This window comes from Euwallacea fornicatus, chromosome 30, assembly GCF_040115645.1.
Source record: "Euwallacea fornicatus isolate EFF26 chromosome 30, ASM4011564v1, whole genome shotgun sequence".
NCBI lineage: Eukaryota > Metazoa > Arthropoda > Insecta > Coleoptera > Curculionidae > Euwallacea > Euwallacea fornicatus.
In genome coordinates this window covers 2,634,644-2,661,717 of record NC_089570.1, presented here as the reverse complement: position 1 = coordinate 2,661,717, position 27,074 = coordinate 2,634,644, and the positions used below count along the sequence as shown (strand labels likewise).

The 27,074-nt window shown below is 38.9% G+C and overlaps 2 protein-coding genes across 6 annotated transcripts in view; one reads left to right on the top strand and one right to left on the bottom strand.

Moving 5' to 3' along the window:
- Syn (synapsin) overlaps window positions 1-27,074 on the bottom strand; it is a 42,406-nt gene that overhangs the window by 11,305 nt on the left and 4,027 nt on the right. The window contains exons 5-6 of the mRNA XM_066298487.1: window positions 26,007-26,117; window positions 25,265-25,369 (exon numbers count right to left, since the gene is read on the bottom strand). Coding sequence (XP_066154584.1) covers window positions 25,265-25,369; window positions 26,007-26,117 — 216 coding nt within the window. The remainder of the gene's footprint in view (window positions 1-25,264; window positions 25,370-26,006; window positions 26,118-27,074) is intronic.
- On the top strand, window positions 1,965-27,074 carry Timp (Tissue inhibitor of metalloproteases). Of its 5 annotated transcripts, none has more exons than XM_066297998.1 (5): window positions 1,965-2,160; window positions 17,201-17,318; window positions 21,402-21,616; window positions 24,842-25,027; window positions 25,077-27,074. In XM_066297998.1, the coding sequence occupies exons 2-5, from the start codon at window positions 17,201-17,203 to the stop codon at window positions 25,173-25,175; spliced, it is 618 nt and encodes a 205-aa protein (XP_066154095.1). In that variant the 5' UTR covers window positions 1,965-2,160; the 3' UTR covers window positions 25,176-27,074. The 5 variants fall into 5 exon arrangements, with proteins under 5 accessions (XP_066154095.1, XP_066154092.1, XP_066154096.1 ...); XM_066297995.1 differs by having other exon boundaries at window positions 17,198-17,318; XM_066297999.1 differs by lacking the exon at window positions 1,965-2,160 and adding an exon at window positions 7,621-7,894.

The following is a 27,074-nucleotide window of genomic DNA, read 5'->3' as shown; positions in this document are numbered from 1 at the left end:
GTATAAAAATTCGCCTGAAGCCTAAATAGCGCTTAAATGCCTTTTTATATTCTTTTAGCGTTATTTGACAAGGAAGTTCAAAACCACGAGCGCATCTTCATTGCCATTTTTCCTCAGCTGCACGGTGACTTTTTCAGATTTTTCTCCGACTAATTTCCCGTTAAAAATCCAAAAAAACTAAGTTGATGATGGTAGCGGAAAGGCGAAACGTCGGATAAATCTGAAAACGTAATTGTGTAGTTGAAAAAAAGTGGCAATGAAAATGCGCTTGTGATTTCGAGCTTCCTTGTCAAATAACGTTAAAAAAATAACAAAGAAATCTAAAATTTTTAATTTTTTTCGATTATCTTTGAAAGTACTCGGAGAAATCAAATTTTGGAAACGGCATTTGATTTGGCGCTAAATTATGCAATTTTGTCCCCATTTAAACGTCTTCGTGTCTTGTTTAGGTTTCAAGATCCTAATGGTGGGAGCTGAACTTAAAATTTCCTGTATACAGTGTTGAAAGTGAAAATTTGAATTCATTTTTTTGGCATCATTTTGAAAATTTCTGAGTTAAATACTTCATTCAGTTTGCAACATTATGGTTTTTTGGGTGAAGAAGAATATAAGTTTTGCAATTCCCGTGTTGTTAATAGAGGGCTCCACTTTCGGTTGTATGGAATTTACAGTTAATAATTTTTTACCCTGTATGTCTAACATTAAATTTGATTTAAAATAGGAAAGACAAATCATTGCCGAATTAATCATGTTGTTGTTTTCATTTCGATATCTCGATCCGTTTTCGAGGAAAATTTATTAAACGAACACTAAGTTTAAATCTCATTATTTCTAATAATCTATTAGCAATGAGGAAATTTCAAATCGCATCACATTCGTTACCTAAAAACACAACTTTACAATTTTTCAAGTGACTAACTTTCAACATCCCGTATATGTCAGAAACTATCAACTTTTAGATAAGTCACATTTCCTTCAGTCGTCATCGTGTGAAGTGTGGTATCTCCAGCTTTCGGGTGTCTAATTTATATAAATAAAAATAATTGTTAATGAATCACCCTGTATAGGGATGACGTATTTCGAACAGAGCCGCCGCTGGTAGTTTGCCGTCCTGCGGAAATTAACGTTATGCCATCATGGATCCTCGTGTCCCTAAAATAAACCTTTTTCTTTCGTTCTGCCTGTAGCTATTTCCCCTTGAACTTGTCGCCCCGTGCAACTGCACTTTACCCAGCGGATAGCGTCGGTCCTCGTTTTGAAACCCTGAAGCAACCCATATAACGCGCGCATCGCGGCGCCGTTGTCGCAGCACTGTTACGTAATATTATTACGCACAATGTGAAGTTTGAAAAAATACAACAATAACAGCAAGACGTTGCCTGATGCGTAAAACTTGTCATATATCGATGGACTCAGAAATTTTACGTCCATGTAACACGCAAATCGCCTCGATCCTAATACAAGGTCGAAAAGGAGCAGCGCAATTTCGGTCTTGGAGGGAAGCGAATCTTAACTAATCAACGGACATATGTACATCTCTATAAATTTACTGTTCCAAATCCTTATATGCGCTATTGAATTTCAATAACGCATTCGCGAATTACTTCTACTGGAATACCCAACATACAAACGTTGATTCTGTGTCAAGATAAACCGCACTACCGCACATGCCATAGGTAGGTACTCCTAAATGATGCGTAAATCATGACATCACGTTATACAACACGTCATGTGACGTAATGGATGAGGCATCATGTATAGGGCGAATAGACGTATGTTGTTTCTCAGAAGGCAGAATTTACGGTCTGATCGTTAAGGACTCAGGGGGGCTTAGCGAGGAAATCCCCCCCTAATCGGCCAAAATGGCATTTTAAACATATGACGGATGTGCAAAAGTTGCAAATTAAACACTGAATGCATTTTAGGGAGGTGGCATTATTTATAAAGTCGATGTAAATCTTGTAAACAGTATGGTCTGGTTTCGTACGAGTCAGTCGGTGTCGGTGATTTGTAGGTCGGAGACGAGGACGACGACGACGCGGTTTTTTTATGGATTACGTATGATACGCGTCAATGACGGAAGACGATTTTTGTTTGTTTTCAAGTTTTAACTGAAGTGAACGCAATAATTCAAAGACTTTATCTTATTTCCACATCGAGGTATGTCATTTCACAATTTTTTGCTAATGGAAAGATTTTCCATTGCATTCATTCGACTTCAACAAGATTTTTTTTTCAGTTTTTCACATTGCCATTTCATTCTTTCGGCTGCATTTTCGCTCCAGCTTCGTTATGTGAAACGCGAATTCTGATCCGATCGTGTAATCCCGGGTGACATTCATTAAATGATACAAATGTTGTGTAAATGTCAATATACGGGATGTTTATAAAGTAGTTGACAAACTTTAAGGAGTGAATCTTTCCCCAATTTTAAGGTAACAAGTTCATACGATCGCGGGTCTGTATCGGCTTGGTTTTCGAGACACGCGACTTAAGAGAAGGCTCCCAGATCACAAGTTCTGAAAACTTTGGATCGTGTTCTGTGGGGTCACTCAAAGTCACTAGTTCACGAAACTCCAGCCCAAAATAAACGAGATCAAGGAAACAGGATATTTGGATCGTGTGCCATTATTAATAAGACATCAGGTATATCCTCAAGAGTCCATCAGTGAATATTGCATTGACGAATGCGTTGCGGTCATTTTCAGCAATTCTTCTAAATGCCGCCCACTTCTTCGCAAAGGTAATTTAATCTTAGTCTTGGAAACATACATTCCCAGTGTCCAGAATATCATCAAACTGATATGTTATTGAACAAGTATATAATCAAAATGCCAAACAAAAATTTTCGTTTGACACACGAACGATGTCGAAATTAGCCAAAGATTCACTCTTTAAAGTTTGTGCAAGTACTTAATTAACATCCTGTATATTTGAATCTACTGATTCCGCACTGATCTACCAATTGGCAACAGAAATAGCGTGTTACATAGCTATCGATAAAGTGTTTCATTAATGTCGAGAGTTGACACTTTAACGAGGCATGCATACTGTTTCTGCCTAGTTCGTGGTTTGTATACTAGTTTATTTTTGCCAAAAAATAAACGGCATGAATGTGACCAAAGGTTAGTCGTTTTTGAAAAAGGCAAAGGTTTTGAGTACCAAAAATGTTCTCCTGGCACACTTTGGAGAATAAAATAGGGAGGAACCTTGTGGAAAATGTGTAATGCGCTAGAAGCAGTGCTAAAATTGAATAAAAATAGACCGATTAACTAAATTTAAGGGGTGAGAAATGTGATATTCTCCAACCTGCGCCGAGGTAAAAAAAGCCAACATTACGTACATGATTGTAAACGAACACTTCCTCAACTATCGGCCGAAAAATGTTCTATTACTGTATAATTTAACTGCGCCCGTAGGTAACATTTAGCCAGTCGGGACCGGAAAAAGTTCATCTAAAGGATCGCCGATACTATTTTCCGATCGCTATTATATAGTTTTTCCCATCCCTGTCCAAATATAAAATATGAAACCTAAATCAGCCGAAGTGGGCTTTGAAACACATTGTACGTCATGCGATAGCAAATGTTTTTTTTGTCAAAGCGGCCTCCATGCGCAACAATACTTACCCCGGGAGACGGGTACGAATTGCAACTTTCCGGTTAAGGGAGTAGACGTAGCTTCAAGAATTCACCGCTGGGTTCTTCGTAGGGCGATGATAAATTGATCGTCATAACGCCGACGATTTGTGTAAGAAAATAATTAAAACATTTTTTTTTTCTCTAATAATATCTAGCAGAGGCGTTTGTGAGGTTTGGGCGCTGGCTTAATCGACACGTCTGTCTCAAGGCTTCAAACTAATGGTGATCTCTAGGAGTCGGATTTCAAAATGCTATTAGAAGCGAAAAGAGAGTGACATCCTATTGATTTGTCGTGTAGTAAATTGATTTCAGTTTTAACATACACGTGAGATAATGACGTGTTAATGCTAGGTGAAGATACCTAATTAAACACTTGAACTTTTTAAAGTTGGAGAATTTTCCTCTTTCGATAAACCATTGAAAGGCAAAGAGTAATCGAAGCTTGTGTTACCCACTTGTGCAATGCCCATTCAGAGAATGAAGAGAACGTCAAGATAGCAACATTTTACTTGCGGTTTGCATTGTAATTAAACAAATTTGGTTATGCTAGTTGTTCAAATCAAATATTTACTTTAATTTTAAATTGTTTAGATTGTCGAAAGTAAGCACAAGCCAACTAAATAACCAATAATAATTCGAGGCTGTGCCATAGTGGAATAAAAATCTATTGATATTTACATAGAGAGAAGCGATTTTGTCTGAACGTGTCTTAGGTCAGTTCGTCCCTATTAATTGCCTGATGGCCAGTCGTTTGGAATCTGAGCTATTATTTTCTGATCGACAGGATTTTTGGTCGCAGACGAAACCAGTTTCTTGATTGCCTTGCAAAGAGAAAAGATAAAATATGCGGCATTTATTGAAATTTCTATGCAAATTGCCTTAAGCGGCCCATCAAACTTTCTTGGAGTTTTTACCTTTGAGAAATTCATGATGGTTTCTTTACCAAAGTTGATGGACGGATTCTTCGGAGCATTTTTCTCCAAAAAACATTTCCACTCTTAAATTGCCCTTCCAGATACGAAGTAAAAAGTTTCGAGTAGCCGCCCAGCATTTCTCTTCTCTCCATTGTCGCGGCAACTAAAGCACTTATCACACCAGAACGATTAATAACGAAATCTAATAAACTGCCAGAGTTCGCACTTCCACTTAACCATCATAAACAAAAAGTATAATCAGCGGAATTTTCGCAAATAAATGGGTCCAACGAATGCAAGACGTTGTTGATTATTCGCTCGCAGAACTCATTTAGATTACTCGCGATTGAATGACATCATTTAGTGGCGATGAATGAAATTCTTCAAAAGAACGCTCGTTATTTCAATATTTACGAGACGACCACTAGTTGTGGCATCGTAGTAAGTAAAAAATGTGTCCTGCTAATTGTTATTTATGGGTCTAATGGGTTTTGAGATTAGAAATGTGGGTTAGCGGCTGGAGAAGCAGACTCGAAGCCGTGATTCAACAGCTTAGGGTGGTGACGGAAGTTTGCGTTACATATCGTTCGTAGATGTACTCATGACCCGGAAACGAATCTGAACCGACGATATCCCGATTGGATTAACGTGTTCCTTCACAAACCCCTAAACATAAAAATCTAGCGGTGTTAGATCGGACGATCGCGGGGGCCGAGCAATCCACGACTCACCAATTTCTGTAGATAGTTTGGCTTTACCCAGTTCCTCGCCGCTAGGGAATAGTGCGAGGCGCATCCGTCCAGTAATGCTATTAACTTATGCTCAAAGATTGAGTTTAACGTCTCAAACAATTTGAGAGCTGTAAAAGGTAAGTTGGACAAAAAATATAAAACTTCAACACTCCCAATTTCCCTGACAAAGCATTTGTCGAATGTAGTTCATACGGCGAACTAACATAATTGTTATGCTTGGCATGCGTGGTTAAAATCCTGGCACAAAAAAACCGGACACCCTATATAGGAGTTGCTGCGGGCTTCCATTTAAACTCTCTTCAGGCAGGATTTTGAGCTGTGTCAACCTCAATTCGAAGCAAGAAGTTTGTTTAGTTTATTAATGAATGTGATGATAATGACAACGGAACGTGCTAAAACGAAAACTGAATTGAAGCAGCTCAGCGGAACAAAAGTCGTATTCTTGAGAACATGGACCTGACGATAATTAGCCAAATTCCCTCGTTACATCTTATTTATTTAATACCAAAACTCTAGAAAACAGTAAACAGCGAGCTGCAGAAATGTAAAATTTATGGCTTGTTCTCTGTTCTTGACATACTAAAATATCCTTCTCACCGATGCAGACGCGCGTTGTGGCAAATCTGAATTTTCCTCCTTTAAGGAGCATTATTTGATAAGGGTGTTAAATTTCAAAAGATCCCCATTTTCGCACCCCAAACCGGGAAACAAGAATTCGTTTTTCCTTCTTGGGGTTCCTTCCCAAGGGTAAAATCCCGAAATAATTATCCGAAAATTGAATTCCCTCCCTAATTTTTAGAATAAACAATATTGTCGCTGGCTAATTATTTTAACGGATTTTTTACTGGGGGTGAACGCTGCGTGTTGGTAAAAAAAATTATTTCTTGATCAACAGGTGTGTGAGGAATCTTCGAACACCTGGTCTTTCTATCGTTGTTCCGAATGCGCGAAACGCAGAGAAACTCTCCAAACCGAAGGGCTTTACGGCCCACTCCCCAAATCCATTAAGTTCAGGTTAGTGCAGGTTAAACAGCACAAAGCCTCTCGATCGGGTCTGTGTATCTATCTAGTTCGCATTAACATGTTATTTTATATTTAGTCCATACACTTTGGCAACTTTCTTCAGTGTTGCAGTAGGGAATAACAAGAAACTTATAGAGGTTAATTGCCGCAATTCTTGAGAATACAATCTACTCAATAACAATAACTCTTGAAAATATAAATATTACAGAGTTTGACGACACGTTGATATGGGCAAAGAAAGCAAACGTACGCAGGACAAACATACATGGGCTCAGTCAAAGCTAGACATGCGTGCGCCAATTTACTTATGCAAGAATTCCTAAAATGGTGCAGTAGGCAAATTAGGAAGTAATAAATGGAAATAGAAATTGTGTTAACGTCCTACCAAACCTACTGTGTTTTAAATTACTCTATGTTTATTGTGTTTGTCGAATCAAAATAATAATGCAAAATGCATTTGCTGTCCGTTTGTTAAGTGGGCGCCGTTATCTAAGGAAATTTTTAATATGTGGGTCTCCACAACATGCCCAAAAGGGCGATAGATAGCAGAAAAACGGAGTTTTCAAATCATTTGAAGGTACCCACGTTTTACCTGCTCTAGATCTGCTAGGTAACAGTTTACGGATTTGGCACCAACAACTGCGCAAAGGCGATGAGTCGACACAGGTTCAGAGCTGGCTGGCGATTTCAGAGTTTTTGCAAAGCAAAGTTTTGGCAAACCGCATAAACAAATTTGAAATAATAAATAAAGTGCGCAGAGTGTGGTGTGTTTTATTCGGCGATTTCTTTTGTGAAAGGGCGTAGCACCGTACAATTAGGCGGAACAAATAAAATTTTTTTAATTCAAGTGCATTTTTCTGAATAATTATTCAAAATCCGAAAACTACCACGGGAATACTCAATTTAGAGAAATTAACAAATTTAAGTTCAACAAACTTGTAAAGCTGTCGTCGCCCAATGATAAACGATTGCACGTTCGAGCTTTAAGACACGTAATCACGTGTTTTAAAAACTGAGACACGTTTCGGATTTGACGAATAATCTGTAAACACTGACTAAAAAAATGTAAAGGGATTCCAGTCACCTGTCGCCCATAAATTTTTGGGGATTTCGTAAATAACCACCGGCCAAGCCCCGGGCTTGGCATTGCAAGTCTGCATTGGTTATTTTTAAATTTTTATGTTTTCAACTATATCTCGGAAAGTGGCAATAAATTTAATGCTATTTTCGACAGTGACTCGTCATTTAATTGAGTCGGTTTCGAAAAGTAAGTGTTCTTAGTAGTTGCACCCAAAAGGCTTACGCAGTTGTCACGAGCCGGTTAACCGTCCTCAAGTCCCTCCCCAGGACACGGTGTAATTCCAATGAATAAGGGGTGTTAGTGAAACAAGTTTTGAAAATTTAACCAATGACAAGAGCATCATTTTGAACCGAAAAGTTCCGTACAACAGGGGTCGTTAATAGAACCATTTATTCGAAAAATAAAAAAAAAGTCTTACAGGGCCTCTCCGAAACAACGGTACAGAGTGTCGACTGCTGCAGAGCAAATAATAGGGCGATTCAGGTAAACTTGCCGTTTTCAGCAAAGTAGCTGATAAGCTGAAGCTGGACATTAATATTTTTAAATCACCAGAAAAAAACCAAATGGAAACGCGAAATCCCTCCGGGCTTTTACGGCTTTCCATATTCAAAGAGACAAATAAATTTTCCGAACAATGCATGTTCCCAAAATGAGGCCTCGCCTAAATTGCCCTTCTTTCTTGCAGCTTTTTCTTATTCTTTGGATAAAGCCTAAAAACTAACTTAAAAATCATTGTGTAACCGCTTTATCTCTTTTATTTAAGAACCTACTTTCTAAAGCCGTTTAGGCAAATTCATTCGCGCTTTACATGTACACGTCCAATAATAGTAAATTATACACCAGGGCTGCAAAGCACATTATTACGACCCGCATGCTAAGTTGAAATCCCGAGGCGCGCAGTTTTAAGGGATGTAAGACGTGAGGTCCATAAATGTTTCGCAACGGGGATGTATATACGATTTTTCCAGTAGTAAATTTGATAAAATTGCAATGAATTTATCTAAATTAAACAAAACTTAAATCCGAAACAGGAAAAGAGGACGCGTTTTAAATTAAAACATCGACGGTCACTTTTCATTGTAGATCAATTTCGATGGCAACCATAAGTAAACTCGCAATTGATGACGGGTGTCCAGGCGAACCCTGGACATAGGAGATTGACGTGGGAAATCGGCTTTTATTTATTTTTTTCGTATGCAGGGATTTAACCAAATGAAAACTTCCATGGGGGTCGTAGTACTCAAGACCGGCCAATATCAAAAATTTGAATGTCCCGCGCAACCGTTCGAGGCGGCGATTGGTTAGAGTCAAGGTCAAAATTGAATAAGTACAACGTCTCGATTCTTACCAATCGTGGCCTCGAACGGCTGAGCGGGACGTTTAAACTTTTGAAATTTGGAGACGTTTTGAGCCGGAACAACTCGAACTAGACGATTGAGAAAATTGCGGAAAAATAGCCGGTCTTGAGCACTCTGGCTTCCATGTAGAAGCTTTTCAATTGGAAAATCCCGGCAGGCGCAAAAAAATCAAAATCGATTTCCCACGTTAATCTCTTATGACCAGGGTTCGCCGGTATAAGACACTTTAGCTGATTTCTTCATTACCGCGCTAGGTCAGTAATGAGGCATATACGTCATTGTTAAAGTGTTCTTGGATAGTTTTAGAGAAAGGGCGCGAAAGCCTATTTCACAATCACTCAATACGTCCAATAATGGTGTCTTCTACAGCTAGTAGCGGAAAAAACAAATGGTCTTTTAGAGAGCTAAACGAGAATTCCTGCAATTGCGCAGCTCCCAATAAAACGATTGAAATGAGTAGACCTAAAAAGCAATTTCCTCCATGCTCTCATAAAGCGCTTTTCGTACAGTCAAAGTGTATCGTTCCAGGAAATTGAATTACTCAATTAGTTCACCTTTATAAGTGAAAGGGGTGTAATTGACTAGGCCAAATATGACGTAAAAGTTTCCCCACGGGAAAAGTTTCGTTGCATTTTAAAGGGAAGGGTAATAAATTACTTGCAAACGATGCGGTTTGCTTTGACCTCAGACTCGATCGCCTCTAAGCCAAAAAAATTCTTTAAGTCCCTAGTTATGTAAATTGAATTGTTCACTTCTGGCAATTTTAAAATGCCCGTTTATCAAAAGGTCAATAAATAGCAATCTTATATAAGTGTGCTCTTATCGTGGGAAAGCAAACAAATTTGTTGAGGAAGTTCAGCTGAGACCACATGGCTACTGGGCGTTTTTATCATGGGGTAATAAAAAGATCAATTTTGACTGGGTGGACCGGTTGAAGTGCTTTCGCATTCTTTTGCTTACAAAATGGATATTTAAGTATGATTCAGGATCTTAAAATAGGAGCGGTTTCACGTTGGATTGTGTACTTCATAAGAACAATATGTGTAGGTACAGAATGTAGTCACCCACTTCCGTTTATAACTGCTCCACTTTTAAGGCGTTAAATAGATTTGTTCATATTCATAAGCTTTCTTCTAAGCAAATAATGCGATATGCATCCAAGTGAACACCAATTATCTTGTTAATTATACGTAAAGTTCGGAAGAACTTGAGCTTATGAATTGTTAATCAGACACGGTATGTGGGCTGTAGCAGCAAAATTATGTTCCATGAAGTCATGTACCAATGCAACTAAAAATCGCACTGGTCTGAGATAAAGAAACATGCAGGTTGTGCCCGTGTACTTCTTTATATCTCTTTTAATATGTGGTTTATTCATAGCCATCATGCGCTCCTACTGGGATCTCCAGGTATGTACAATCAGTGCAGAGAGCATTCGTTCAGCAGATAATCTTATACAGGGTGTTTCAGAACTAGTGGATCAAACTTCTGCTCGGTGTAACAGAGGAAAAAGTTTGAGCATAAGTCCCGAAAAGTCTGCCTAAGGCGCTACAGCCCTATGACTTTTTAAGGCAGTTGTGCAAAAATGTGCAAAAATGTGCAAAAACGTGTTTTAATCGAGCTTTGGTTCTTCCTATTTTAATTTACGAAACACTTTCTGCACTAAATGTATGTAATAAATTATGGCAAAAATTGCTTTTGCAAATAACTGGCAAACGCTGATAGACATGGAAAAGTTTATAAATTACTGAAGGAATTGGGGTTTCGGAAACTAGTTGTCCGTGAGGTGCAACGAAAAAATTAAAGTAATTCTCACTACCGCGCAGTGCCATCTAATTCCGGAACACCCTGTACAAACTCCACCTCACCTTCCGATGCCGCTTCTTTGCGCCATTTGCTCATTAGAAATAATCTTTCATCTAGTAGTTAAACCTCCTTGTCAGACCTTTAGGTATCCTAAATCCTTGTATACAAATGATTATGATGATGTACCCAGTATGTCGCCTTGGGGAACTCCATGGCTGAGTATGCACGTTCTTGACATAGTTCGATCATGACCTGTATCTCAGTTGTTTGGATTTTGTCTTCATTAGACAAATGAGCCCATTTAAACGACTATTCCGTTATGTCAAAGGTTTCGAGTTTTTTCTTAGAGTTTTGCGGCTTCGATGCGGTCAAAGGCCTCGGATAGGTTCGGAGATATATCTGAGGGCGTTTTTCTGGAATATTTTCGAAAACCAAGTGAGTGAACTTATTTCTTAGCCCTACAGCAGAAATGAAAAAAATCACGTGTGAAGTTCGTTCGCTTGGTATTCTTAGATCGCAAAAAACTACCTAGCGAAATGAGATTTGTTACATTATGAGTGTGCACGAGTTATTCTGGGAGCTTCTACTAAAGCCATCAAATGGATTTTCTATAATTAACCCAGCTAATTTATTATGGAAAGTATAGGCAAATTATCCGGTTATCTTCGAAAAGCTGTTAAAATTTCACGGTCAGCCACGCTTGAGGAACGATTCCATTAACTGTTGGCATCATACGTCTGGGCCGCCGACATAATACCGACTTCTGCTTTTCGTTTTCCTTTTTATAGTTTTAACATGGCATGACAATCCTGACACGTTTCTAATTAATATTATTTTCCTTTTGTTGCAAAAAAGATAACTTCGTTCACGTACTCGGCAGATGGTTAGCACAACTCCATGATTAATTATCAGGGTTCAAATCTTGTCTTTTTTGGAACGATAAATATCTGCTATCAACGAAATATTCAGCATTCACTAGGCAAACGTTTGAACTAAATGTTAACATATCATAAGGAGCGTTATCAGGTTCGAACGTCCGCAAGATGATACTTTCTTGAATTGCAAAAGTCAATTCTTGCTCGTAGCTTCGGCTGCGTTTGTCGGGTCCCCATCGCAACACATTCCTGTTAAGTAAATGCGATACTGAAATAAAGCTTCAACTTGTTCTTTTATTGGCTCGAGAATGCCACTCATGTTGGGTAAACACTCGCATAAAGGCGGTTTTAAGGTAAGAAAATGCTGACAACAAATAAATATAACCGCAATTCATCTTTTATTTAAAATAAGTTTTCGATTCGTCCTAAATTCTCAATTTAAATGCATTTTACTTGATCTTAACTGAGGAATTGCTTTTTTGATATTCACGACAAGTGTTCACCTTTTTCTGTGAGTTATTTGTGTTCGGAGACTATTTATGAACTTTGTGTTTTCCTTCAATGCATCAAAATCGTGAACGGTCCATCGATTAGGACATTGAAGAAAAACACAACATTAATAACAAATGGCGTCTAATCAATCACCAAGGAAGCTAAAAATAGAGACCTGTGCGGAGTAAATCCGAGAAGTCCAGTCGATACGTCCAGATTTTTTTAACACGTGGATAATTGGAAAAGCAATATTTAACTTAAAAAACAAACAAATATGCACACAACAATAAAATAACAAACAATTAAGCCCAATTGCAGAATCGATTTTCCTTGGCTCACCCCGGCCTGTGCACACGAGAGAATGAATTTTTTGTTGATATTCATTTTATGAATGGTCACTTGTCTGACCGGTCTATTAACGTTTTTATTTTCAAACCGTTCTAAAGAGTAATTCCTCCATAACTCTGAGGAAGTTTCATAGGAAAGTATTTCAGGTGAAGTTACATTATCGGAAATATGTCACATTAGTTCAAATTAATGGCTTTGCAGGCTTTAATCTAGAAATGATGATAAATTGATGTTTGAGGCCATTCTCACCAGCCCAAAGTCGGTTTACAGATATAAGTTTTCTGTAGGTGCGAAACATACGGAGCGATACGTATTAGCTTACCCCTGATCAGGTTGCATAACTGCATCGAGTCGCTTCACGTTCGTTCATGCTTAAAGAAAAAATAATTGAAAAATATTACATTATTTCGCCTCTCCTTTGAGATTGACACGTTTTTCCCAGCGATGTTCTACGAACGAGCTTTGATTTTTTTTTTTTTATTAATGGGCATCAACATCGGAGTCCACCTCTTAATTGCTGGGAAATCTCTCTCCACCGAGCCAATTTTTCAAGTTCGGAAATAGAAAATATTCTGAGAGGGCTAAATCTTGTGAGTGGCGGGGCTGAGGAGAGAGTTCGAAACAAAGTCGATTGTTTGGGCCGTCGCGATGTCGGACGTGCGGACTAGTGCGTCCTCTTGATGAAAAAAGACTACTTTTTGCTCGAAATGCGGTCGTTTTTTTTCCGAATTCCTTTACTCAAACGTCGCAGTTAATTTGTTCAATATTCTCCGTTTGTTTTTTTTTTGTTTAGGGAGATAGTCGATAGAAATTACACCACGTGAATCCCAAGAAACTGACGCCATCACCTTTCCTGCAGACGCAACGGTTTTCGTCTTGTTTGTAGCCGATTGTCCCCTTGGAATCCGTTGTTTTGATCGATTTTCAGGTGTGATACGATAAACTCATGTTTCATATATGATTATGAAGCGACGTAAAGACTCGCCTTTATTGCTGCGAACCCTTGCCAAAGACTTCTTGGAAACGTTCTCTCAGTTCTGTTTTTTTTCAATTGAGGATAATCGCGGCATCTGTGCTGCGCACAGCTTTCTCATATCCAATTCTTCGGTCGAAATACGGTGTCCAGCACTTTTTAAAATAGCTACCTTCCAGTACAGTTTTGTGACTTGTCACCACAATATCTGAAGTGGTCAGATCTGGAGTGTCATCGGGTCGACCAATGCGGCGTTCGTCTAGACAGCTCGTGGGACCGCGCGTAAGCGCCGCCACCGAACATCTTAAGGTTGTTAACGAAGGTACGGATTCGACCAGAGTAGAATCCAAGTCCGCTTTGATGTTGGATGGGCCAAGACCGTTCAAATGAAAGTATTGAACCACGTACCAATGACCATTTTCTTCCATGTTCACAAAGTCTTTAAAGCCCTCATCAAAAACGGCTCCAGAGCAAACACAAAGCAACGTGTCACCTTCAAACTTTAGACTTTGGCCCTTTAACGTTAAGTCTTCGTAATATGGGTAAAATTTTTAACAAAAAAAATCGCCATTTATACGTCAAGTCGTGTACTTCTGGAACTATCCTTGTAGACGTCGATAGTCAAGTCAGCCAGAGAGCGGAGAAAAAGTTTTGGAGGCAGGGGGTTGGTTTCTGAAATAAAGGAAATTGGGGGAATTACGAATTTAGATGCGCCAAAGCATTCACCACCGACGATCTCTAACTTGGACCATTTGCTAAATTGCAGCGTTGTGGAAAGACCACTACAGATATAATGGAAGCAATTCGCCGATTTAATTGAAAGTGCTTAATTGATTTTTGTGGGTGGGCACAAATCTCAAAAACCTCCAATTGTGCGAATGCAGCAGAAGCGCTCGCCGACCTTACTTCTTTGAAGGTGTACGAAGAGGTGGGAAGCTCGTTGGTCTCGCATATGTGAAAACCGCAGACTCACACATTGAGAATGGAAGAAGCGCCGTTGTTGCGACCGCGCGAGGAAGATTAATTCATCCGGATGATTTGTACTGAAATTTGTTATTTTTCTTCCCAAATTCGTTCTGAGACCATCAGACATTACTTTACATTGAATGTTATTTATAGCGTTGTAAGTAGGCAGACAGGCGAAATCCGCATAGTAATATCTCAGTCTGATACGGTAAATGCGTTTTGTAGGTGTCGCCGATTAGCTTAGAAAACTAGACGAAAAAAATCAACCTCCTTTTATGGATCTGAGCTAAAAGCAATAGAGCAGTGAATTTATTTCGGACCATTACGATTATTTTATTTAAGTTTAATGTCCGCATTATCGAATGTCGGCGTTTGTTGGTTTGTTTATGTGGTTTAACGGTGGCACTGGCCAACATAGAACCCGAGTGTTAAGGTTCCTCCGATGGGTGAAACCACGAAGACACAAATTTGGCGAAAATGGACCGCATTAGAATTTTCACTTATTTGTAACGAAACGGCCTAAACACTAATCGGGAATTCGCGGCGATGGATGTTCTGCGAGTTACAACTTACTGTACAAGTTGCATCATGAGGAGTGGAGATATCATAATGTAAGAGAGAGAGAGAGAGAGAGAGTACTTGGTTCGACCGTTAAGTACTAAAAACTGAGGATTTCCATGCGGCGGTGCTCTCCTATCAGAAACCTTCATAGGCCAGCCTTGAACTTACGGTTTCAAAGTGCAACCTTCGAGTGAATACCATATCGCTGACTTGATTGGGTTAATGCAGACATGTCGGATTAAAGATCTCGGTAATAACCCAGTTTCAAAAATCGCTGTCAGAAAAGTAGTGTAATTCTCCGCCGTAAAGGACCTTTGTGGCTGGGGACCTTCTAGGGTACGTACCGACGTACACGGGCGTAACTTAAGGGCTAGAAATACGAGTAAATTAACAAACGAAACTAAACAAAATCCGAGAGCTATACAACACAGATCGTAGAACGTCTTTATTATGGTATTTTAGTGTCGGTGACTGAAATAAAAGTGGAGAATATTCCCATTAGACGAAAAAGTGCAGCGATGACCATTCGTTAATGGATTGAAATGGAGGTCGTCGCAGGGTGTTCATAAACTAAAGGAACTCGTAAGGAAGGACGCCCCATGCAGGGCGTCCCATCGGGAACGTCCTCGATATAGTACGAAGAAACTAGAGCTGAGAAAAAATGTGGTTTTCACATCGATCCAAAGCTTAAACGATCTCTTTTTCTAAAATGCGGTCTCGATGCCGCAGTTTTGGTTCCACCGGAAGCCGAAGTCACCTCTTTCATTTCTAATTGGGTAGCTGTATTTTTAAATTGACATCGAAATTCTATAACTAAACAAACTAAAGCTCGTAAAATAAAATTAATGCTGACCCGTTAAAGCTTAAAGCAGCTACTGAGCTTTCGACAGTGTTTACTACAATCTTCAGGGCTTCAGACAAGCAATTTACCGGAAAAACACTCGAGGAAACGTCAAAATGTTTTAATTCGATTCGAATTTGAAGCAGGAATTTCCGCCGATGGGGTAGACGGACAATCGATAGGGAGAACTCAAAGCATTTCACGAAGCCGGACGCATTACGGCATTTCCAGTAGGAAAATAAATAAATGTGTGTATGAATCAGTAATAAAGCCATAAAGCCAAAATACCAAGGCTTTTGCAGTATTGCGGCTTGTCATGCTTCGGCGTTTTATATTTCGACTGGCGGAACAGTGTTCATCGAAGGAAAATAGTCCTGGATGTGCCGCCTCTGGTAGCCTAGTACACGTCGATCAAAGTAAACAAAAGGCCTTTTTTGACTAAATCTTACTCGAAAAAATTTCACACATTTCGGAAGCTGCCTACAATCTTCCTGTTGAACCGAATTCCATCCCCGGCATTAAATTTTTATAAACCCCCGAGAGAAAAAAAATCGATTTTTAGGTATAGTTCTGGGGCCCGGTGCCAAGCGTCTATCTGGAACATTGTTAGGGATTCAAATATGACGCGTTACACAGAATATTCCTAGAATTCGAAAACGAAATGGTTAGTCCTGTCTCTCTTCTGAAATGAGGAAGTGGGCGGCTGTCGTCTTTTTTGGGGGTCCCTGAACCGCCACGTTCCATCATCCTCAGAGCGTTATCCACTCTAGGCTAATGAAGGAACAAAACAGCAGGTTTAACTACCTTAAAAGTATTTGCCCTCGGCTCGATTAAAAATCGGTGATGTTTCAACTGGAAAATGGGTTGTGGTCTTGTCGAATTTTGTTACGTGTGACGTATGCAAATAAAACGCAATGGCTTCAACGTGCTTGGAATAATTCCAAAACTTATTGCGATTTCGTTTAATGATAACTTGCGGATTAGCAATTTTAACAGATGCGTTTGTTTCGCAGCCTTGCGAACGCAAACTGCAAACGAGCACAAGTACGTAAAAATTTCGGAAGGACACTGTAAAGGTGGGTACACACGTAACTGCACGAAAAGACTGATCACGCATGCTCGTCGATCTTGCCGTTACGTGTGTGCCCACCTTAAATTTTCCATGATGCTTCGCAATAGTTAATTTCATCTGAAGTGCGGCATGAGGTTTTTATGGACCGAACGGTTTGCAAATGTCCAGGAAATGCATTAAATTTTCTAAAATAACTCACAAATATTTACGTATTACGCGCTCAAAGTTTGCATTATTTATAACTATAGAAACTCTTTAATCCAATTTGTTTCTCTTTCGCTTATCTTCTCCCTTGCTGATGCAAGTTTAATAGTTTCAAGCAACTTTATTCGAAGTACTTTCCTTTGAGCCGTTTTAAACCAACAAAACTCATTCAAACTCTCGTCTGGGTACAACTTCGCCTGGCTTGACTCCCTCCTACAGTTTGTTTTTCAATTTTGAAAATGTTGACGTTCTCCATTAATATTGCTCTGTGATTTATGACTTTTTTCCAGAAGATGAGGCCCAACGTGTGGACATTGTCGTTGGCTGTGCTGGTCAGCTCTATTTCCTACTGCCATGGGTGCAGTTGCATGCAGGCCCACCCCCAGGAGCATTATTGCAATTCAGATTTTGGTAGGTACCAACTAAGTCCGATCTCTCCGCCATTTGATTTATTTCCTTATAAAGCAGTTATTGGCATTTAGAACACACGGTAACGGGCCTCATGTCGATATCTATCTAGCAATGTGTTTTTTCCCGATCCAATGGAAAGGATTGTTAAAAGTGCCATAGGTGCATTGAAATACAGTTTCCGACCTTAATAAGCCTATGTTTACGTACAAATGCGTTAAGAATTTATTACCTATTCCATCTAAAATCAATTGATTAGCATGTATTACTTTCAGTCTATTGTTCAGTCCACGGTAGTAATTGACAATATACAAAGTTGCTGGTATCGACAATATTTATGTATGTGCCACCGGATCAGGCAGAATTAAATATTAATTTTAAATTTAATGGAATATTTGTGTTTGCAGTGCCGCCTTTTGCAATAATTCTTTTACATTCAAATTGCATGCAATGTTTTCAATGGAGCCGGCAAATTGCTTTCATTATGAGTCGAGAAGATATTGTTTCAACGTTGAAAGAAATCTTACTGGCGACTTCTGAAACAAAATATTTCCTAAGAAAACAATTATAAAGGAGAATGTAGAGTTAAAAGTTTTGTTATTTAATATCGCTCTAATCTGGCCAGTTTTCGCATTAAAAGAGGGCAAAATCGCAATTAAACGCGTGAACTATTAACTTAACACAGTTTGCGTGGGAGCCACCGGCTCGGAAATTTGGCGGGCACTGTATATCATAATCCAGATAGTTGAGCTGTAAAAAATCATTTAGTCGCCCATGCGTACAGTTAAACGGGAAGAGGATCAGAAAAGCCAAAGTGTCTGCTGCTCGCACAGAGGAAGAACACTTGTCTGGAAGGCCTTCGAGTTTCCTGTTTACTTGCCATATCTGCTTTGTGATTGTTGATTCATTGGCACTGCAGGATTATCTTCACTTTATGCATCAAAGATTACATAAAATACCTCTGCGGAAAATTCAAGATAATTTTGAAGAGAACTTTTGCAAATTAACGAGGATTACTCTTGCACAGTTGGAGCTGCGGAAACGTTGAAAAAATCTGGGTTTTCGACCAAAGCTCTACAGAAATTCCACTTCATCTTATCGAAATGCCCATTTCATTTCTAATTACTGAAGACCTCCCACAAATTTGTTTTTTTTTTTTTTTTGATAATAGTAAATTGCTCAAAGCAAAAAAAAAAAAAATTAAAGGAAGCTGAGGGAATTTCATTTCCAGTTAAATGAATGCAAATTTAATGGAAATAAGAAATCGCTTTTATGCCAAAATTTTAACGAATAGCGAATGTTCAGAGCCGTACGTTACCGGTGCTCCAAACGATTTAAAATATGGTCTAAAAGGAAATAACCAAACTTTTCTATTAAATTAGTTTAAAAGCGCGATTATAGAGTGGGATTCTAGGAAATTATTGAATTTTAACTGATGATTTAAATCTTGCTGGCGTACACTTTAATGAATAAAATCTCTAAGACCCGTCTATGGCTGCAGGCAGATACCAATTTGCCATAGTCACGTCTCCATTGTTGATTGCTACAACGAGAAAAATTTATTCCACATATTAGCAACGAAAAAAACTGAGGGTATTATTTTCTAACCAATAAGTACAAAACCTACTTAACCTTTTGCATATCTCCTGAGGCATCTCCCATGTATCATAAATAGCATCGACACTTCTCCTTACCTCTCTTATTATTATTTATGATCGCACTGAAATTTACCATAGAGATTTATCGGTGCGACTACTAAATTATGGCAATTATGTCCTATGATATCAGACAGTCACTTGCGTATATAATTTCAATAAATTAAAGACCAATTTGGAATTTCTTTGTAAACAATACTGCTTGCGAACTCAAGAAAACCGCCTTGATCAAAGGCTTGATTGATTTCTTCTCTGTCTCACTTGAACTATCTGAACTATGCAATTTGAAATGTCCAATTGCCATAAAAGAGCGGACAGCACGAATATAATTTATTTTCAGTTTCGTGTAGCTTTTTTAGTTTTATATAGATTTTGATTATTGTTTCGACAAATTCTAGGCGTTTCCATTTTAATCGTCACTGTGCATTAATTTTACCAAATGTTGTAATTAATTTGTCATTATAGGGGGTGAAACCTGGAAGTGTTTTTTGATCCGGATTTCTAAACACCCTGTGGAAGAATCTACAGGCACCGCGAGATGTCTGTATGCGATTGCAGAGGTTTGCGTTTCTTTACCATTCCTGTTTTTGATCCGCAACGATACGTCCATTCTGGAAAGAATTGCGATTTTTTCGACGAAAATATGCGCTTTACTGAAAAAAATCAAATCATGTCAAACAAATAGACAATTATAAAAATAAGGTTTTAACCGAGAAACATTAGTTGTCAGTAATTACCTAGATGAAATTGGGATAGCGAGGTAAAAGTGGCCTCCTCGTGGCATTGACCTAACCCCAATTGAATATGTATCGGACGTGCTTGGAAGACGTGTTCACAAGACGCGGCTGGACACCATTGCCGACTTTCGGGTAGCTCCTTTTGACGAGTGGGAAAATATTACTCGAAAACTATTTGTGAATTGTTGACCGTACTTACGCGATCAAAAATCTACACAAAAAAGCATCTTGTTCGTTTCGCCCTGTATCATGAGAAAAAATTCTAACTTTTGGCGAAGTTAACATCGAATGATGATTAAAATGACAACGACTACAATGCGTTTGTGTTTAAACAAACATCACTCGATGTGAAACCGAGGAAGTTGTGTAAGATTGAATTTGAATAACATTTATGTTGTCCGGTATTTTTGTCCATGAGATTATTTTCGTTTTACGATTTCCGGACACATAAACCGTTGTCCAGCGGAATTTCTTCCATTTTTTTATTTTTCCCTTGCCACCGAGGACAAGAGCAAATAAATGAGCGTTCGTGTGGAGTGTCACGGTAAATCACCTTATGCGTCACCTCACCGATTTAAAAATCTCCACCGCAGTTATGGGCGAAACGTCAGGGAGCAACTCCATTGGACCATGGGCTATGGATGCCCAGAAAATATTTCAAATTATACTTTTTTCAGCCGTGAAAGCCTTCACGCGGTATTTCAGGTTGACGCCATACAGCTAATTTATTCGACGAACTCCTGGCCACACTATCGAGATTAAAATACATAAAAAGATCATGCTTCGACCAAATGACTCAATTGAACTTGATGCTCCATACTTGAGCGTAATTTGAGTTCGACTTGATTTCGAGACATGCGCGATAGTTTTTGTCAAACGGAACCCGAACGAAATAGCGCCGTGTGAAATTGCAATGGGAAATTAACGGGTTTCCACCTGGATATTCGCATACAGCAAAACAAAAAGGTTCTTGGAAAACTTGTCGATGAATCTATGCCGGAAAACTGGGATAAAATCTTTTATGCAGATATTGAAAGCATCTCATAACGTTGAAAGGTAAGGAGCCTTTGACTGGAACACAAAAACTTCACAAACAAAGCCTTAAGCCTTGGATTTCAAACGAGAAATCTGGAGAGCTTAAACTCGGTTTATGTCTCGGATTTTCGTGGCCTCGGATGGAGACGGATTTTTGTAGCAAATTGAGCTTCGATACAAGTATTATGGATTTATTGTTCCCATGGATTTTTGTGCCATCAGCGAGTTGTTAATTAAGACACTTTGTGCTTCGAAATCTCTGCGGTTGCTCTGCGTTGCATGTACCAAGTGAGCTTTTTTGGAATGTAACACTCAGGTTCGCGGCAACGGACGCCAAAGCCAAAGCCAAAAGCGACTTTTATTACCGAATCGTTATGAAGACGTGAAACTGCTAACTTTCCATTAAACGTGAAATCTGTGTGCCGGCAGCCACGAGAATCTCTTATTCCATCATGCACAAACATTATTATCGATTGGCCAACCAGTTCAACCGTTCGGTAATGGATGGAAATATTTATATCGAAACGATTTACAATGGGGTGTCTTCATCGTCAGTTCAAAGTTTCGATTTCACTTACTTAGTACGATCTGTTAGCCGAGTTTCATTAACCCATCGTCTTTACCATGTTTACCGATGCTTTTTTAATTTTTTTTCTCAGTTATTTTGGCCAGAATAAAAAAGGAACAAATTATGGAATCCACGGCTTCGAAAGTGTACAAGGTGAGGATCAGAAAGGAGTTCAAGATATCCGAGAAAGGTTTGGCTGCCCTCAAATCTGGAAAACTGCACAGCGCTATGTCAAGCGCGGTTTGTGGGGTGGATCTCAAAGTGGGAAAACTATACGTTATTTCTGGAACTATTAATAGTTTGCGGGTAAGTGTTTGGTAATTTGAGTGGATGTACCCATATTTCGTGTAATTACCAGCGGCCGAGCTGTGTGGTAGTGCGCAGAAATAAATCGTTTCTGCGAAAGATCACTTCGACGATATTCGAAAGTGACCACCGCTTGCAGATCTCTGGTGTCCTAAGTGGTTGCAAACGCCTGCGGGAGATCAGTTTCTGTAGCGAAACTTATCTTCAACCTCTTGATACGAACAAATTTATTTTGCTAAATTCTATCTTTAATCCAAATCCAAAGAAATTAATCCTGGGTGCTCGAGCCCGGCGACTCTGCGGGCAATTCCGTGCTGTCACGTGTTCTCCAATCAAAACCAGATGTGAATCAGTGATAGCTAAATTGACGTGTCCGAGCACCTTTGTTAGTTTTTATAATCACAAATTGGGTTGTAATTTTAACTGCCAGGGATAATTCAAGCTCAAGTGATGTATGTGGGTATTTAAATATTTAGTTGAGGGCATGGAACCAATTACACCGTATTTTCAGCATGGCTGAAACGAAATTACATGTTATTTTCTTTGTCAAATGAAGCTTGACGTGCTTTTCTCTGAAGCGAACGAAATTACGTACATGTGGTGCGTAGTTTATAAATTCGTATGTAACGTTCGCTCTTCTGTGTTTCGTGATCAGTTCTTGAATCAAGGCGAAATTGTGCAATATCGAAATGAACAAAATATTCGATAATTGCGCGAAATTGAAATAAAAAATAACGCTTTGTAGCTTTTAGCGGAATAGAAAACAGCGAATCTAACACACAAAAGCGCTCGTAGGAGTTACTGTACCTAATACGTGCGAAAGTCCCTTTTTAATATGCATGCATCATAATCGACGATTATGGCGGTATGCATAAGACGGCTTTTATGATGCATGTATGGTCCCTATTCGACCGGTACTAGAAATTTCGATTCTGACATGTGTAATTTTCCTCATTAGGTTTTGCAAAAGCAACTGATTCACTCTCGGAAGTCGAGAATCGGCAGTACACTTCTCTGGACTAAAACTGAACGTAGAATTCGGGAAAAGCTGCGAGTGGAGCAATTTAATTTTATTCCTGTTGGAACAAAGGACAAGGCACTATGCCTCGAATTTAATTTTATTATGCATTTTCTTTGATTACGCGTACAAGAACGATTTGCAATTTTCACAGCGTTTCGGGCAAAAGTCTTATCGATTTCAGTGCGGGGCCCTTTGTTTAGCCGTAAAAAAAAAATCGTTCGGTTTTTATATTCCATAAAACGTGTAATTCTGCCTGAAGTGGCATAATGAATTGCAATGAAGTTTTCAAGCAAACGTTTTTAGACTCTCAAAGTTGTGAAATCATGATGCAACGTCCACGTTGCTGAATAATTGAGTTTGTCAGTGTTGCTGACAAGGAACCGTGTCTGAAACTTAATCATATTACGTATTTTCTTTGATAAGACGTATAGCATGAATTAAAATTTTCGCGGCGTTTTATACACAACTTTCATGAATGCCTGCACGGGACGGCTATTTGCACAGCCATGGAAATAAAGTCGTCGTTTTTCGTATTCCGAAAAAGTGTTTGCTTCCCACGCTGCAAGACCGGTTTCGTCACACTTGTCAGTTGGAACCTTCTTCCGTCGATTGTGCACGTGCGCCGAAATAGCGTTAAGAGGCACCGGGTGTCTGCACAGCAGCCGGTAGCTGCGGCAGAACCCTCCATCGATACCATGCTGAAGCTTCAAGGAGCGCAACGTTATTGTAGCACGAAGTGATTCATGTTCCGACGTACTTGTTTATGGATTGTGTCGGAACTTCTTGGTTTTTGAATTGATATTCTTACTAACCTAGGAGAACTGTGTCGCCCCACTGGAAAGTTGCTGTATTGCTGATATAGCTACGATGAAATATGCATGAGGAAACAACGACATTTGATTTATGTATTTTTAGCGTAATTTATTAGAACCTGATTATTTATCGTTCATGTTGGCATGACATGAACAGTTGAATAAACATGTCGCGTGTATGCTATTTCTGAAAAAAAAACATTTATAGACAGTAATGCCACGATTTGGCTCATTATCGCAACTGGGACAATCGAGAGGACAAAAATCTATTCTCTTCTGGACGCTTCCGAGTTCCACTTATATGCTCAGTCAAGTCCAGACTAGGGCTAATCGTTCGGAACGTGAAGGAATGTCCAGTTAACTCAATTTATAATGTGAAAAAAGTCCTGTTTTCCCAAACTTTTTTATACTGGGTGAGTCGGGAGGATCGTGCCAAACTTCAGGATTGTACATGAAAAATAAATGTAAAAAAACTCAAATGTTGTTATCCGATTTTCGTTTGTTTACAAATTATGGCGTAAATAAATTTTTTTAACTAGGATTCTATTTACCATAAACGTACCTTTCCTGGACGTTGGATTGGTCGTGGTGGCCCTGTTAGTTGGCCTCCAAGGTCTCCAGACCTCACACCACTGGACTATTGTTTGTGGGGTTGGTTTAAAACTGAAGTGTACAGAGTAAAAATGGACACTCAAGATGCTCTAGTTCAACGCGTTAGAAATGCTGCAGCTGCCATTAAAGAAAGACATGAAACAATCAGGGGCGCAACGAATGCTCTTCATGGACGAAGCCGAAAATATTTAGAAGTTAATGGAAATATTTTTGAACACTTACTATGGTATCCAAACGTTAATTTATGGAATTTCTTATGAAATTTATAAATTTTTTAAATTTTATGTTTTAATTTTATTTACGCTGTAACTTGCAAACAAACGAAAATCGGACGACAACATTTGAGTTTTTTTACATTTATTTTTCATGTACAACACGCTCCTGAAGTTTGGCACGATCCTCCCGATTCACCCTGTGTATCTCAAATTGAAGTTATACGGAAATAATTGGACTCGTCTACGACGTGTACCCTTAGCGTGCCATTATAATTCGCAAGCTCGGGGACACTACCTATGTACTCAGAAACCTGGAATGTAATGTGAAACTGGCTCAAATATACTTGATCGATTTTTATTCTCCCTGAGAGGAAAAGTAACATAATTTATAGAATGTCTGATAAAATCGCCGGCGTCGTTTGGAGAAGCATCGCGTTTTAAGAGATTTATTTCCGTTCCGAAAAATGTTTACCGGTATCCTCCTGTATCTGAAAATCCTTAATAAAACTTTTTACACAAATTAATCAGCCCGTGCTGCATTTTTTATGAATTAAAATATTTCCAGGCCCAAGTCAATATTTGCAACATGATCAAAGAATGGAATGAGCTCTCCAAGAGGCAACGAAAAGGTTTAAGGATGCTTTACAAGAGAGGGTGCGAATGCAAGATCAAAAACTGCACATTCGGCTGGTGCAGCAAGTCTAGGCCGAAAGATAGCTGCATATGGAAAAGTGAATGCGAAACCCGCGATGTAAGTATGATTTATGTCTTAAACGGTAAAATTCAGGAACACTTTTTAGGGAATTTGTTTACGTCAAGCACACGGTTCCTGCATGTGGAACAAGAACAAGCAGTTGACATCTTGCAGGTCTGGCGTGGGAGAGAGACCACACAGTTAGTTTGTAGGATTCGCGTTATTGTTAAACATTTTTAAATTGTTTTTAAACAGGTATTTACTAAAGTCCTTAGACAAAAGAGAGTAACTTACCATTTCGGTGTTATCCGGGTAGAAAGTTTGGTCGATGAGGGGGAAGTTGTCTTTACCCAGTCTTCGTTGCAGTTGCACCAGATGGCCGAATACCCAAGGCTTGTCCTAGAGATACAAACAAATAAGAACAGGGTAGATGGCAACAAACCTCATGAGCACCGATCTGCCCTTTCAATTGTAAATTTACATTTGTGAGACTCAGTCGCCCGAACTGCTATAAAAACTTTTTCTGGGAATGCATGTTTTACAAGTAAATTGGGTCGGAAAAATTTCGCTAAGAAAATTACATCACGAAACCAATGCAATCACATCGAGGAAAATGATTAAACCATTTTATAACCTGCTTAAGAACCCCTCTCTGAATTCGAACCTCATTTCATATCCGTACTAGTAAGGAAGACGTTCTAAGAGAAAGGTGTATCATAAATTATTCAGTTATGAGTAGCGCATTTTATGAACATTTTGTAGTTAATATTCCAACGCGTAGAAAAGCCGGTGGTTGAAGCAATATCACTTTAACCCGGACTTACTCATGGAAACTTATACTAACATAACGTTACTGGAAAACACGTACAAAACACATTAGCTTACTTGCTAAATTTGAAATCGATACTCCAAAATACTTGTGCAAGCTTTTAAGTTTAACGTGACCACAAAATTCTAACACTCGCAGATTGAGAACAATATATTGATTTCAATTTAGCAAAGTTTTGAACTCCAATGAAATAATGAGATTTAATACCTGGAAGTTGTATACTGCGTTTAGATTGTTGATGCTAGGAACTCCGCCCAACTTTAAGGCCAGCAGCAATTTCTTATTGTCCTCTCCGGCATCTCGCAAGTTCTGCCTTACCTGAAATTTGGCAAAAGTCTTCCTCATGATATATTTTCGTGTATTTGTATGCAAATGCCAGTTGAAGCTTACTTGAGGGAAATTTCTAAGAAGTAAAATTTCGTGTCATACGTGACTGTTATCTAAATAGAATAAATCACGGCGGACAAATCTCGAGTTCTTTTGGAAAAACGAGCCTGAGAGGAAGCTTTTCTTGTACATATTAGATGATTTAAAACTGCAGAACTGGGTGACCATAAGAGGGCGAGTGAATTTTGTCGCATGTGAAATGTGCACGTTATGTCATTTTTTTCAAAACGAGAATGTCTTGACCGAACAACAAGTAAATGGCAATTTCCAAAAATACGACAGAGGAGCGGATTTTTGCGAAGATCCATTAGGCGTCAAAATACAGGGTCCTAAAAATGTTGGGGCAAACTTAACGCAAGGCCATTGCCGCAGGTGCGCCCCTACGTATTGCGGCAAAAACCGATATCACATTTGAACTTCTCGTCTCGAAAAACTCCCGGATGCCGATCTTTATCGAGACATTGCTCTTAAGTCCGAAACTATTTATGAAAAACCGGAAAAATAACTTTGACACCCTGTACCACGAAGACGAAGTGAGATAGAGTGTACGTTTATTAGCACTTTTTTTTCATAAAACGTGACAAGGGATCACCCCTTGAAACTAATGCTATCATTTAGTAGACACCCCGCGTATTTGCATTGTTTCAAGGGTGAATATTCTATTTACTGAAGGGCGCCAGGTTCCTGAAGAAGGTGCCGAATCAATGCGCGAACGCGAGATTCTAAGGATTTGCAATAAATACCTTTTTATTAATCTATTAACGGCATTGTTGATGTTGATATTAATTTATTATGTGTTAGTTGCATATATTTCTACTCCTAATATTTATAGTTCATCCTTTATTGTACAAAGCTTTCTAATAAGTATTAAATAGTATGGTTAACTTT

What these genes read in the sequence shown, in the direction of transcription:
- Timp (XM_066297998.1), top strand. Translation starts at nt 17,201, where the DNA reads ATGAGGCCCAACGTGTGGACATTGTCGTTGGCTGTGCTGGTCAGCTCT. An exon ending in TTATTGCAATTCAGATTTTG is followed by an intron (nt 17,319 to 21,401) that starts GTAGGTACCAAC and finishes TTTTTTTCTCAG; the next exon opens with TTATTTTGGCCAGAATAAAA. An exon ending in GAACTATTAATAGTTTGCGG is followed by an intron (nt 21,617 to 24,841) that starts GTAAGTGTTTGG and finishes AAATATTTCCAG; the next exon opens with GCCCAAGTCAATATTTGCAA.